Raw genomic sequence first — 14,398 nt, forward strand, 5'->3', positions numbered from 1 at the left:
GGAATCTCTCTGTTCATGAGGAGGCTGGTATGAGGGAGATCTCTCAAGCCGACTGCTCCTCAAGGGAGAGCCTACAGCACTCTCCCCCAACTAAAGTAGTCACTAGCTCTCTCTCTCTCTGCTCTACCCACAGGACTGCAAGTGACTAGAAGCCTAAGCCCCTGACAAGAGGAACCCTATGTTGATGTTTTGCCCCGTTTTCCCCTTTCCCTAACACTTAAAAGAAAAGACAATTTAAGTTTATGTTGAATCTGACTCTGAGCCTCTTATTTTATTGTGAATCTTATCTTAGTACCTATTAGTAGTACCTATTCTCCCCTGGGTTGCCACAATGTATACACACTATATTTACTAAATGAGTATATATTATTATAGATGAAAAAGGTGCACTAAGGTTTCACCGATGGAGGTGCATCGCCTGAAGGTGACTTGGGGCACATGAGGCCCCGCTGAGTCGCCATGCCGAGTGTTGTGCAAAGTCACCTTCAGTCGACTTAGCGCTGCGGGGGAGAGCGGGAGGTGAACTCGAAGAAGACAAGCACTACTTTTTCAATCTGACTGGTTTGTCAATCATACTGTAACACACACACACACACACACACACACACACACACACACACATACAGTATATATAATATAGGATATGCCGTATAATATGAGTGGAAACAACTAATAATAGTTAACAAAGGGGACAAATTAGTGCACACACCTGCATTTTGAGTCTGATTACAAATCAAATCAAAGGCGAGGAAACACTGAGGCACACAAGTGTTCCTTTCACCTGGCTAGTAAGTCAAGGTGACGGCACATTGCCTCAGATCTCTGGACCGCCTGGAGAGACACAGATATGAGCCGACGTTGGGTTTTCCATTGATGCAGGAGAATGGACTTCACACGCTCTGTAGCATGGACATCACAGCAGGTAGTGTTCACCTGAGTGGAAACCAGCTGAATGGGAGATGTCAGAGTGCCTTCACAGGAGACAGAGGACAACTCTGTTAGACACACACACACGCGCGCGCGCACGCGCGCGCACACACACACACACACAAACACACACACACACACACACACACACACACACACACACACACGCACACGCACACGCACCCACACACACACACACACACACACACACACACACACTGCAGTTCAAAAATAAGCAGCTACAAGCTGAAATTGTGTTGCATCATGACATGACATGATAATAATTACATATTATTATAGACAAGGACAGGCAAACATAACATGTTGTAAAGGCAGGAAAAGATGCTGTGGAAAAATTGACTCCATCCTAAAATACATAAGAATTAATCTGTGTGTGTTTGTCTGACTCGCACATAACCCAAACTAACCTGGCCAGACACGAATCTGCCGCTGGCAAAAAACAATGCCTGCGACAGTGTGATATGAGTCTGGCTTATTAGCCAGGCTAAACCCAAGCACCATCTGACCAATTTACTTCAAAACTTGGCATGTGTATCGGTGAGGACCTGAGGGTGTGTTGTGCCGAGTGGGAATTCGGTCGGACAAGCGGTTGTCCCGAACCAAAAATGTCAGAATCTGTCTGTCTGTCTTGTGTCCCAATTACAGTAAATACCCAAATACAGAGATCTCTGTATCTGTACCATCTGCCTCTGTCCCTTTTATGCCAATGTCAGTCATAGGTTGGCCTCCAAGTAGTAGGCTACCAAGTACCAAGTACCAGAGACTTGCAAGTAATATCTGTCTGTTCCTTTTATGTCCATGTATGGAGACTGAAGATTCCTGATGTCACCAATATGGCATCATAGTACTGACTTGACCAATAGGTGTCACGGTCCGTGACATGTTATGTTTTCTTGTGTACCTATTATTTTGTAGTATTGTTTCGTGCCATCCTGTCTGCCCCTGTAGTTCTGTACCTGCCTTGTCTAACCTGTATTGTGATTAGTCTTTGTTTTCCACCTGTGTCCTCTTAGTCCCCCAGCCAATCCCTGTCTTGATTTTGAGTTTTGTTCACCTGTGTCTAGTTATCCCATATCTATAAGTATGCCCTTGTGTTTTCATTTCTTTGTTCGTTCATGAATTGTTGTCAGTGTATTTCTAGCTGGCCCTTCTTTCCCACACTCACCACCAAATGCAAGAGAAAACCAACATAGTATCATCAAACTCAACACGCCTTGGCCTCACCATCCACAGAGGAAAGAGAAAGGTCCTCAAAATGAATACAGACAGTGTTACCCCAGTTACCCCTATCATACTAGAAGGTGAAGCACTAGAGGAGGTGGAGAGCTTCACCTATCTAGGCAGTGTTGTCGACAAACAGGGCGGAACAGATGCTGACGTAAAAGTCAGGATTGGCAAGGCAAGAGCAGCTTTTCATCAGCTGAAGAATGTCTGGGGAGCCTCAGATCTTCCCACAAACACAAAGATCAGGATTTTTAATGCCATGGTGAAGCCGGTCCTGCTGTACGGAGCAGAAACCTGGAGAACAACTTCAAACACCATGACAAGAATCCAGACATTCATAAACACCTGCCTCAGAAGAATCCTCCGAATACGCTGGCCAAATAAAATCAGTAACCGGGAACTGTGGCAGCGAACAAATCAACACCCGGTGGAGGAAGAAATCATCCAAAGGCGATGGCGATGGATCGGCCACACTCTTCGCAAGGAAGAGAGGCAGACCACGAAACACCTGGCGCCGTGACCTGGATGCAGATGTGAAGAGATCTGGCCACGCATGGGGACAGCTGGAGAAGATGGCCCAGGACCGTGATGTCTGGAGAGCTCTTGTTCGTGGCCTATGCCCAAAGTTGGGCTATAGGCGAAAGTAAGTAAGTAAGTAAGTATTTCTAGCTCCTCGTGATTCCTAGTGTTATTTTCTTGCTCCTAGTTATCCCTAGTTTCCCCGTGTTTCCTGTGTTTGTTCCTGTACCTCTGGTTTTTGTTGTAGGGTAAAAATGTAAGGCATCATATTAGGACGCGACCACTCATATTTGTCTGTTCAGAAATTGATACTAGGGTTGTCCCGATCCGGGAGCAAAATAAATGTGATCGGGACATCCCTAGTATCAATATTATATCCATATCAGGATATTAGACTGGATATTGTCTGTAATTTTGGATATTGTACTATTTTATATATACTATATGGCACAGACGTGTTCTATAAAATATAAATATCGGATTGGAAAAAATCGTTATCGGTAGATACTCAAAATCAAATGAACGGAATCGGAACGGGAGCAAAGAAACCAAAGTGATCGGGACATCCGTAATTGATACTGATACATTGTTTATGGTGGGTGATTAAGGACACGGCATGATTCATTTTACTGCTGCTTGGAACTCAAAACAGCTAGATATACAAACCAATCAATAATGCTAATCCAGAGGTGGAAGTACCATCAATTGCGCTGACACAGTTTTATATTATTTCTTATAATTCACGTGAACAAGGGAGTATAGAATCACCTTTGCAACACCCAATCAAGCTTAGTTTGACGGCTTGTGAAAAGAAAATTATGTCCAGGGCAGGCCTCTGCGTAAGAATAAGCTGTTTTAATTGTGTTTGAGTGGGGAAACAACTCCCCATCATTCATTAAGAGTTCAGGAGGCAGCTCTGCAAGGTCTGAGAGAGGTAAGTAATGAGGGTTTCCATAGCAACTGCACAGAAATGGAAAAGGCCAGCATGTGAGAAAAGTGGGGAATTGATCGAGTTAAGAAAATTGGTAGATCATTTACTGAGTACGCCTTACATCAATCTCAAGATGAATATGAGGGTAAATGGAAATGCCTCCTATATTATAACATTTAATAGGAGCATATGCTCAGATCTATCATATATGAATCTACACAGGATCGAGCACCCAAGCCAAGAAGGTTCAGTGAAACAGCCAATAGGGCAGAAGAGGGAAATGTTCAAAGGGACGTTGACTATTATTCATTAATATGTTGAAAAGAAGTCGAAAGAAAACAATGGTACACTGGGGACTCTTGCTAAGCAGTTACTGCTGGTCCACATGAAGTCATGTGTGGTCTGGTGCAGGTAGTATTGATCTTCTTTTGTAATGGTTTAATGTTGCCTCATGCCTAATCAATAGGAACTAAGTGTTTGTTAATGCTTCAATTCACACTGAGGATTACGAAGATTTGTCAAGTTACAAATGTAGAGGTCCAAAAGCTATCAACCTACCTCTCCCCTGAGTTTAGAATGCATAAGTAGTCTCAAGCCTAATGATAGATTTGAATGTTCTTGCAAACTTGCCTAACTTATACACAAATGCTAGAATATATAGGCTGATTACAGTTAAATGTGGAATCATAGCTACTAAGGATACACTGGAGGCATAGTATATTCAATAATCTGCCAGGATGTTTGGTTGACCTAGTGAGATCAAGTCAAGAGGAGATGGAAACCTCTGCTCTGCCCCTCAATATCTGGAGACGAGAGTATAAAGCCAGAGACCAGAGGACCAGTTCAGATTGAATACTGACCATGAAACTCAGCATCAATATGGCTTTAACACACTACTAAACACTATATTTATCTCTCTTTTACGAGTGTGAACTGGCCAAGAGAAGAGGAAAAATAAGTGACACAGCTCTGCCAGTAACAAAAAATACACGACAAAAAACAGGACAGACATACAATGCTCATAAATACAGTACCCACTACTGAAGAAGCTCAAAGGGAGAACAAGAACGTTTAATAACGCGACCAATAAGGACTAATAAATAGAAACTAAGCAACGAAATGTGCTAGTAAACTAAAAAGCAAGCGAATTTGCTATACATCAAAGCAGGAGAAGTGTATGGGAAGTGTGCCCATGGCAATCCTTTTAAAGCTCACTAGGGGAATCACAGCAGCCAGTTTGAGTCTGGTCTGTAGGTCATTCCAAGACCAGGGTCCGAAATAAGCAAGGCTTTTTTTTCCCAGCCTCAGATTTTATTGGGGGCACGACGTAGCGTAACTAAGCATTTGATCTGAGGTTGAGACACTGTCCATATCTTGCAATAACATCCTTTATGGCTTTATGCTACCGTTAATCCATATGCTGAGAATTGGATTGTACAAACACCAATTACATATGAATTTATGCGGAACAGATTATTCGTATGAGAAATTAATGATTCATTTGAGACAGAGAAACTATTAAAAAAAATCACACTTGCACCTCACTTCTTTAAACCAACATTAAAAGTTCATAGACTTGGCTGCCATATGATGTCATGTGGCGTGCTGTCATTAAAACTCCATAGACTTGGCGTAATGTCCAAAAGCCAGGCGTTGGAGCCCCTCAAAAAAAGGCAACTTGTGTGAAGTGAGGGGCGCCTTTTGTCACGATGACTTATGCCATTTGCCATTGACGTACGGAAGAAATGTAATCATAAAAAGTCCATAGACTTGGCCACACAATCACAGACAGAACACAAAGCCATCCGTTGGAGGCCCTCAAACAGGGAACAAAGTTCTGTGTAATTTATGTAATATTGCATATATGGAAACGGTGGATTAACTTGGAATTTCATCATCATCACAATTTGCGTCCTCACTTTTGTCTTCAACGTTTGTTTACACATGTTTGTGTTTACATAAACCCTCAAAGCTGGACATAGGAGGCGCTAGTGCCCCTCAAAAACTACATACAGTATGTATACATAATATAGATTAGTGCAGGGATACTCAAATAGATTTACCTGTGGGCCACATTACAAAAATGGCAAGGGGCCAGGGGCCAGTAGATACAATTACGACATTAATGATACTTGATAACTTCTCTCTTTCAATTGCTTTATTTTCGCAAAATGTATCAAAGTACAATGTGCATGCACACAATATGTAAATAAATAAATGTGTTACATTTTCTTGCATAAACACAAAGAGCTGTTTCCATAACTGCACAAATTATTGCACATAACATGAGTAGCTGTTATAATAACATAATAACATAACATGAGTAGCTCTTTGCCTGCCTGCCTGCCTGTCTGTCTGTCTGTCCATGAGTAGTTATTTGTCTGCCTGTCTATGAGTAGCTGTCTGCCTGCCTGTCTATGAGTAGCTGTCTGTCTGCCTGCCTGTCCAATTGTCCATGAGTAGCTGTCTGTCTGCCTGTCTGAGTAGCTGTCTGCCTGCCTAATTGTCCATGAGTAGCTGTCTGTCTGCCTGTCTATGAGTAGCTGTCTGCCTGCCTGCCTAATTGTCCATGAGTAGCTGTCTGTCTGCCTGTCTATGAGTAGCTGTCTGCCTTCCTGCCTGTCCAATTGTCCATGAGTAGCTGTCTGTCTGTCTATGAGTAGCTGTCTGCCTGCCTGCCCAATTGTCTATGAGTAGCTGTCTGTCTGTCTATGAGTAGCTGTCTGCCTTCCTGCCTGTCCAATTGTCCATGAGTAGCTGTCTGCCTGTCTATGAGTAGCTGTCTGACTGCCTGCCTGTCCAATTCTCCATGAGTAGCTGTCTGTCTGTCTGCCTGTCTATGAGTAGCTGTCTGCCTGCCTGCCAGCCAGCAAGTTGGTTAACAGAAAATAAATTGTTATGGCTGAGTAAAATAAAATACAATAAACACAATTTGCCTGAAAATAGATTACCCAGCTATGACCTTTTTCATGAAAAAAAAAGAGTAGTGATATGGCTGACTGAGTAAAATAAAACAATCTACCTGAAAATAGATAGCTATAAGTGAAGAGCAATTTCCGCAATCACCATTTCCGCAATTTCCATTTCCGCAATTTCCATTTCCACCATTTCCGCAATTTCCATTTCCGCATTAAATTTCCATTTCCACCATTTCCGCAATTTCCGCAATTACAATTTCCATTTCCGCCATTTCCATTTCCAACTATTAATGGCAGCTGGGTTTCATCATTCAAATAAAATAGAATTCTGTCCGTTTAGCTATAAAATTATGTCAGGGAATAGGGATACACAGTATATGTCTTTCATTTGCATTGCATCTCCCCCCCCCCCCCCAAGCAATTCTGTTCAAATGTCCTTAACATTAACTAAGACCAAAGCAATTCTGTTCAAGTGTTTAATAGTCTTGACAGTTGACAGTGAGAGAATTATCAGTTTTATCATCCAAGAAAAACTTGGTGTGGAAAGAGAGGGAGCGTTTCTCATCAAATTGAGTACTACAAACAGATGGGAGACGCAGCAGGTCCTGGATCTCTGACACCACCACTACACATCACCAATCTCAAGTTCTCAACAGATGCTGTTGGTCAACCCACCACAGATCTCTAGCTTTCAACTAAAACAAACAAGGTCCTGTTTGGACTGGAGACATGCTTGATGCTTACAGCACTTGGCACTTTCAACAGTGCTGAAAGATTGTACAGCAGAAAATAACAAACATAATAACTGAACCGTAAGAGGGAAAGTGCCTCTAAATGCTTTCACAGCCAACTTCGGTAGCCTGCATAGCAGCATAGTACAGTTTTGCCTTTTTTGTCTTAAATATTGAACACTTCAAGATGAAAGAAGCCAGATTCTGTCTCCCACTGGTGAGCACACAGCAAAGTCAGACATTAAAGAGGCTGTCTTAACAGAAACACTGTTGATCTGATGGGAGCCGAACATCACAGACAGATTTAGGGCTATGAAAACCAGGAAGTTGTCTACAGGACAGACATTGAAGCTTTACGCACTGACATGAAATGCAAACCCCAAGAGATGTCTGAAAGAGTAGTCTTTACTGTATAACCTCAGCAGAGAAATCTAGCCAATATGTGGACATATTTCAGTATGGTTGAGGAAATACATTGTATACTTGAATTAAATTAAATCAAATCACTACACGACACATTTCATTTACCAAAAACACAGCTATTCTTTAATTTAGGCTATGGGACATTGGACAAAGGAATGAATCCACAGTGCAATATTGGCATTGGGGATGAAAAGATTTTACACATGCTACCAATGTGAATAATGTTGGCATAAACCATTTAAACCAATGTTTAACTTAAATGTGCCAAGTAGAGCCTGCACTGGAAAAATCTCAAGACATATTACTGATTTTCCATTGTGAGCTCTCTGCACACGCACACAGACTATACTGGGCAATGTTGACTTGAGTCTGACTCAGATTTTGTCTAGTGAATGATAGGGTTTACGTTAAATATATACATTATATAGCCATCATATAATAGCAACACAATACAGCAATGTATAAATGGCATATAATTATGTACACTCATAGATATAATATTGTGTTTGTTTATTAAAAGGCTTGGTTGAATGCTTTATTCTAATTGGTCAATCACTGAATTTATTGATCTGTTGAATAATGATTGCTGAACTCAATGACATGCCGCCGTTTAAACAAAGACTCCTGGCTCATACCTGCATTTCCAACATTGCAGCCATGTAAATTGTAAACAAACAAAATGTAACTTGCAGCTAACAGCACACATAAGCAATGAAATCCTTTTAAAATCAATTACATTACATTATTTTTTGTAGCCATGCGATAATCAATGGGGAGCAGGTCATTATTGAGAAATAAGCCCCTGCGGGGTGATTAAACCCTGTCATGGTATACTTCTCAATATTTACCTCCTGTTCTCCATTATCTCTTATAATGAAAGCACTACCATACCCATATCTATCGATAACATAAAATCTTTAATCTTTAAAATGTGAGTGCCACTGCCTCTTAGTGCGTTCCAGACATGAACTAGGTTCTCTGGGACTCCAAGAGTACCGCCAAATCCCCCTCTAGCTTAACCTTGAATAGTTTCTGGGTCAACCTGCGATAGCTCTCTATATCCACCAGGGGGCTCAGTCTGGTCTTGCTCCTCTTCAAGTCCATGTCCCAGTCCTCTCTGCATCTTTGGAGACCTTCCACAGAATGTGGCTCGGGGGTCTCTTGGTGCCTCGTTCCAAAGGTCCTCTCCCTCTCCTCGTGCTTGCAGCACAGCAGGGACGACACGCCATCTTTGAGTGACAGCACCTCCTCCTCCAAGGCCAGAGGAAGCACCCGAGTTGTCCTACATGTCCCCAGGTCTTTCAGGGACTTGACAGAGCAGGATGCAGGAAGGAAACCCAAAAATGAATCCAAGAACTGGAGCATCCGTAAGTGACTGTAAAGAAGGACATTTTGTTTTCATACACAGTAAGATCCTCTGTAACTGGGTACAACTTAACAATGAGGCTTTTACAGTGTAGTACTGTATATGTTGAGTTTTGCTCACTATCATTTCTGAGCTACCTCAGATCCAGCTCGACAGTTGTTAAAATTCATGAAGCATGTATATACGAGATCGGTACTTCAGTGTTGTAGATCCTCAAAGGGTCCCCATCACTTTGAAATTCCATAAGATTTCTTCTACATGACTGACACAAATCCGAGTTATCAATTTCAAAGCCAGAATTGATGTGATTTTCACAAAGGGCTTCCCTTTTCTGTCAGATAATTGCAATTTTAGTCATAGAACTTCTGTTGACTGGGGGCTCTCAGCCCCAATTATTTGAATTGTCAAATGAAAAGGTACAGCCCTACTGTAGATATAATGGCTCGGTTCTGCACACTGCTTTAATGCTGTGAATAAAACCAAATTACCTGCAGTGGACAACCAGTTGCCCCTGGAAGGGAGTCGTCTGTTGCCAGTGTAACAGCATGGGCGCAGCTGGTCCTGTAGCGTTGGACAGAAGATACTGGGGGTCCACCTCTAGCCTCTCGCACCCCATTGTTCTCTGGATCCAGCCATCCACATCTCTTAAGCTGTGGTCAGGAGAATCGATGTGGAGGATCCAGCGATTTAGCACAGCCAACAGGCACAGTAAATCCTCCCTGGCCTCATCTGGACAAAGAGAGAACATAGCAGAAGTAGATGTAGACACACAATCCAATAACTAATAAAAAACTAAATATCGCCTCATACTGTACACATACAAATTCAGTGTTCCATTTTAACATCATTACGGGTCCATTGTTACACTTTCAGGGTTAAATTAACGCAGGACATTTAGGAAGTCCTAAATGTTCTTGATAAAAAAATAAGTCCTATCCTAAATGTTCTCTATTTAAAAAATGGATGACAATTTACCCGCTGTGAGTTTGGAGTCATTCAGCAGCGGGGTTTGGGTATTCCTCCGAGTATCCAAAGGGACATGACCACAAAGGAGAACAAACTGTGTTGGGTCGTGTACAAGGGAAGATTCCTGTGTGTGGAGGTAATGGAGCACGACACGGCACTTGACACAGCCAGAGTTCAGCAGAGGCGTCAGGTCAGTCACGGCGGTCACGGCCAGTCTGCACTCATTGCTGTCACTGGGTGTGTTGGCATTGTCCCGTCTGCTTTTCTTGGCCGCCGGCTCCAGACGAGGGCTAGGAGAAGTGGGGGATAAGGGACCAAGTGTGGGGAGCCGGAACACTTGGCTGTGGGTCTGGATGACTGCAGGCACTGATCTCTGGCCTGTCTCTGTCGAGACGGATAAGCTCACACTGCCTACTGGTCTGGAACAAAAATAAAACAAATCCCTAACAGTTATGTTTCACATGGACGACAGCCGATCGATCACACAGGTAATGTATTAGGAAGATTCATATAAATCTATCAGTAGGTGGACTGGTAAACAATTGAGATGCACTGTTGACCAATTTATTACTGAAACTCTACCGGTGTTGCAATATAAACCCCACAGTAGTACAGAGGCTCTTGAAGCAATTCTGCCATGGATTTCGGTAGTTACAATGTGACCAAATTGAAATCAGAACAGGTGGATGGTGTAAAGAAGGAACTGATTGCTCTGTCGCTTCCATGAAAAAAGAAAAAACAAGAAAGAGCTTGGAGGGTTATTTGACAATGTGTTGCCATGGCTACCACCTGACAGCTAAGATAAAGCTACAGTGGTGCAAATTCATAGTTTCATACAAAGTCAGGAGATAGTGAGACAGTGAAACAAAGGCACTTCAAGGCATGAACATTAGTCAATGCCTGTTTTGTAAACAAACCATTTAAAAAATAATAATGCCTTGTTCATCTATGAGCATATTAATTCACAATAACATTTGAGTATTAATAGGGCTCCCCCAGAGTTAGGGTCGAAGTGTCCATGAGCAAGATACTGAACCCCTAATTGCTCCCGATGTGCTGGTTGGTGCCTTGCATGGTTTCCGCTGCCATCAGTGTATGAATGCGTGTGTGAATGGGTGAATGTAATGCACAATCTATGTAAAGCGCCTTGGATGAAGGCGCTATATAACTGCACCATTTACCATTATTATCATACACATGGTTCCACTTTCTGCAAGATGAGGATGGCCTGGCATGACATCAAGACAGCAAGAATTTTCAAGAAACATTACTAACAAGTGCTGGGTTAATGTGATGTTCAATGAGCCATTTAGGGAAGATATAGAGACGCACATAGATAATTCTATAAATCACACCAACTAGTTTACCTTGCTAAAGGGGCAATCTTACAGTCATAGAAAAGAAAACATCAGCACACGTTTACCTAGAGCTGTCTGTAGTTAGGATGACGCCCACAACCAATCGGTCTTCAATAATGCGATGCCAGAGCTTGTCAACTTGAGGTTTGGAGGACACTGCTGGCACATCTCGCCTCTCGTTATCAAAGGCTTCAATCTCAGGCTCATCACTGCCGTCCCATAGCGAAGTAAGACCCTCCTGTACAGGATGTGCAAAGACTATAATCAACCCTGACAAAATCTGTGACAGCAGTCACAGCAATGACACTTATCTCTCTGTCATTTCCTGCAACAGCACACCCACATTTGTCTACACCTAAGGCCATTATCATTGCTGTCGGGAATAAACCACCTAACTCCATTTTTTAGGCTTTAGATTATTTTTTGCATAATCAGTGCTATTGAAAAATATAAGAATTATATTTTCCATTTTCTGAAAAATGTTGCAGTTAGGTGGTGACACACACACACACACACACACACACACACACACACACACACACACACACACACACACACACACACACACGCGCACACACACACACACACACACACACACACACACACACACACACAGTATACAGTTACCTCCTCATACTGAGAGAGTACAGGCCTTCTTCCCGAGACCACGTCTGTAAGTGATTGGACTGACTGGTGAATAACCCTCTCCTTCACTCTCACATCTCTCTGGAGATCCTGAAGCAAGTTCAAGCCACTCTAGATATAAAATACATTATTTTATCGAGATGGTCCACAATTGAACGTTCGAAACGTGTTTTATAAATAAAATGTACTTACTGAATGAGATCTCATTGGCATTAACTGAATTATAACTAAATGACAGATTCATAGACTAAATGATTAATTCATAGCCTAAAGATTAATTCATTAATTTGCAAGGATATCCACCTCAGAAGAATAACATTAACTGATTATAATTAATTAAATGAATAAATAAAAATAATGAATTATGCATAATAAATAAATCAATGTTAATATTGATGCTCACTCTAACAATGTACCTGCAGCCGAGACTCTAAAGCTTGAAGAGTGAGAAGATAGTTCTCCTGGGCTGGATGAGAGGTCTTCGGAACATCTCCACTGTCCTGACTGCGCTAGAAAGAAAAATATGTTCGCCACTACTCATTCAATAATCATGGCTTATCCTGGCAAATGCGGAGAAGTTGCTTTTTTAACAACTGCAGTATTTTCCTGTAAGGATGACGAATATCTTACAGAGTACGTGGTGCCACATAGATCCGTGATGAGGAAATTCTCCAGTGGGTGTCCAGGGCCCACCTGCTCTGCAAAAACCAGGAGCATCTGGTCTGTTCCATGGCCCAGGAAGTCATCCACATGAACAGAACTTACACCTGACCAACAAGAGGCTACCTGCATGTGTAAAGTGGGACAGTAAAAAAAAAAGAAATAGCTAAATAATACATTATCTTTTGTCAAGATGACACTTAATAAACCCACCCAAAATGAACCCATTTAGAATATACCTGGAACGTTTCCTTCCATACAGCACAGACATGGCCCTGTTCGAAGTAGATAACAAACAGGGAGCCATTCCTTCCCGTGTTGATCACCTGAATATCCTCAGGTTCCTCAAAAGGGAGCTGGCACACTTCTTTTGGAATTCCACTCTCGAAATAAACTAGCTGCTTCTTACAGGTTGCTGCAACAACTATGGTTTTCAACACACCATTGTTCTTTTCAGCTGAGAGTACCAGCATGGACTTTGTAATGGAACAATATGCCCGAGGTAAAATCAAACTTCCGTCAAACATCTGTCCATTGTCTGGAAGGTACCCAAGAGCATGGCTGCTGCTTGCGTCCGCCATGCATTCTTCTGAGGAATTTTGCAGACCTAGAAAAAACACCTGTTCTTTGTGAAGCGGGAGAACTCCAATGATGATTTGGGAGAGTTGGGTGGGTATTTGTCTCACTTTAGGTGCCTGCAGACATGTGTAAAAGACAACAGCAGCATGTCTCCATATCACTATGGGGCCTGGCAGAATGCCAACGTCCTGTTGCATTTCATAAGGGAGCTGAAATTCCATGTGAGGCTCCAGTGTGTTTGAACAGCTCAGAGTGAGGACACTGTACTTGAAGCTCTCCCTTTTACTTCTATGTACCAATAAAATGCATGGCGTAGTGACTCTTTTTTGATCAGCATAGACACTTTTGCAAGTCACTATGTCAAATGACCTTGTTCTGTTGATGACAGCTGCGCCATCATTTGCTCTTAGGAAGGAGTTGCCACCTTGATCGAAGGAAAGGCTGCTGAAAAGGATCTCAGAAGCTTTTACATTGTGTTCTGAAGATGCTTTGCATTCAAAGAAGATGATCTTTCCGCAGTGGGACACCCAATGACGTTTACGCTCCGAATCCTCCAGGTGTATTGTCTCCATCATGCATCCAGGTAAGAGAAATAGGGTGTGACACCCCCCTGCACAATGTAGAGTTGGTTAATAGCGTCAAGTAATTTGTTTTAGAAGCTATTAAAATGTACAGTATTCAAAAATAAGCTTTAAGAAATATGAATGTACAATATTGTTGTATGACAAATCTGTTATATCTGCACAATCTGGTTGTGCAGATATCTCATTTGGTTTATGCTAAACACATAATGGAGTACACAACATGCAGATAAAAATGATATTGAGTCTAGCAACAACATTATTAAGCCTGATATATAAAGCTGTACAGTAACAGTATACCTGCTGGCTGCTGCCTAAATGCGAGGCGTTTGCATCAGGGGCAAGGGAGGGCTGACCACGTCTACTTGTAACAACAGCTCTGTGACTGTTAGAATAGTGTGAGTAGATGCTAGTACATGTAAACAGGAGACAGACGAAAACAACATGCAGCGCAAACAGTGAACACATAGCTCATGAAGTATAACGTTGACAGAAGAAGTCGATCTAGACGGCATGTAACGCAGCTAACGCTAGCTTTGCTTGTGGAAA

The 14,398-nt window shown here is 42.1% G+C and overlaps 1 protein-coding gene across 1 annotated transcript; it reads right to left on the reverse strand.

Annotated features, from left to right (window-relative positions):
- Positions 1 to 8,017: 8,017 nt before the first annotated feature.
- Positions 8,018 to 14,290, reverse strand: fancb (FA complementation group B). Its single transcript, XM_080785608.1, has 9 exons — positions 14,150 to 14,290; positions 12,929 to 13,878; positions 12,660 to 12,815; positions 12,446 to 12,538; positions 12,012 to 12,140; positions 11,450 to 11,622; positions 10,036 to 10,445; positions 9,549 to 9,789; positions 8,018 to 9,069 (listed from the first exon to the last, which is right to left on the reverse strand). The coding sequence occupies exons 2-9, from the start codon at positions 13,841 to 13,843 to the stop codon at positions 8,664 to 8,666; spliced, it is 2,523 nt and encodes an 840-aa protein (XP_080641734.1). The 5' UTR covers positions 13,844 to 13,878; positions 14,150 to 14,290; the 3' UTR covers positions 8,018 to 8,663.
- Between the last annotated feature and the right edge of the window lie 108 nt (positions 14,291 to 14,398).

Source organism: Protomyctophum bolini, assembly GCF_963924005.1.
Source record: "Protomyctophum bolini genome assembly, chromosome: 16".
NCBI lineage: Eukaryota > Metazoa > Chordata > Actinopteri > Myctophiformes > Myctophidae > Protomyctophum > Protomyctophum bolini.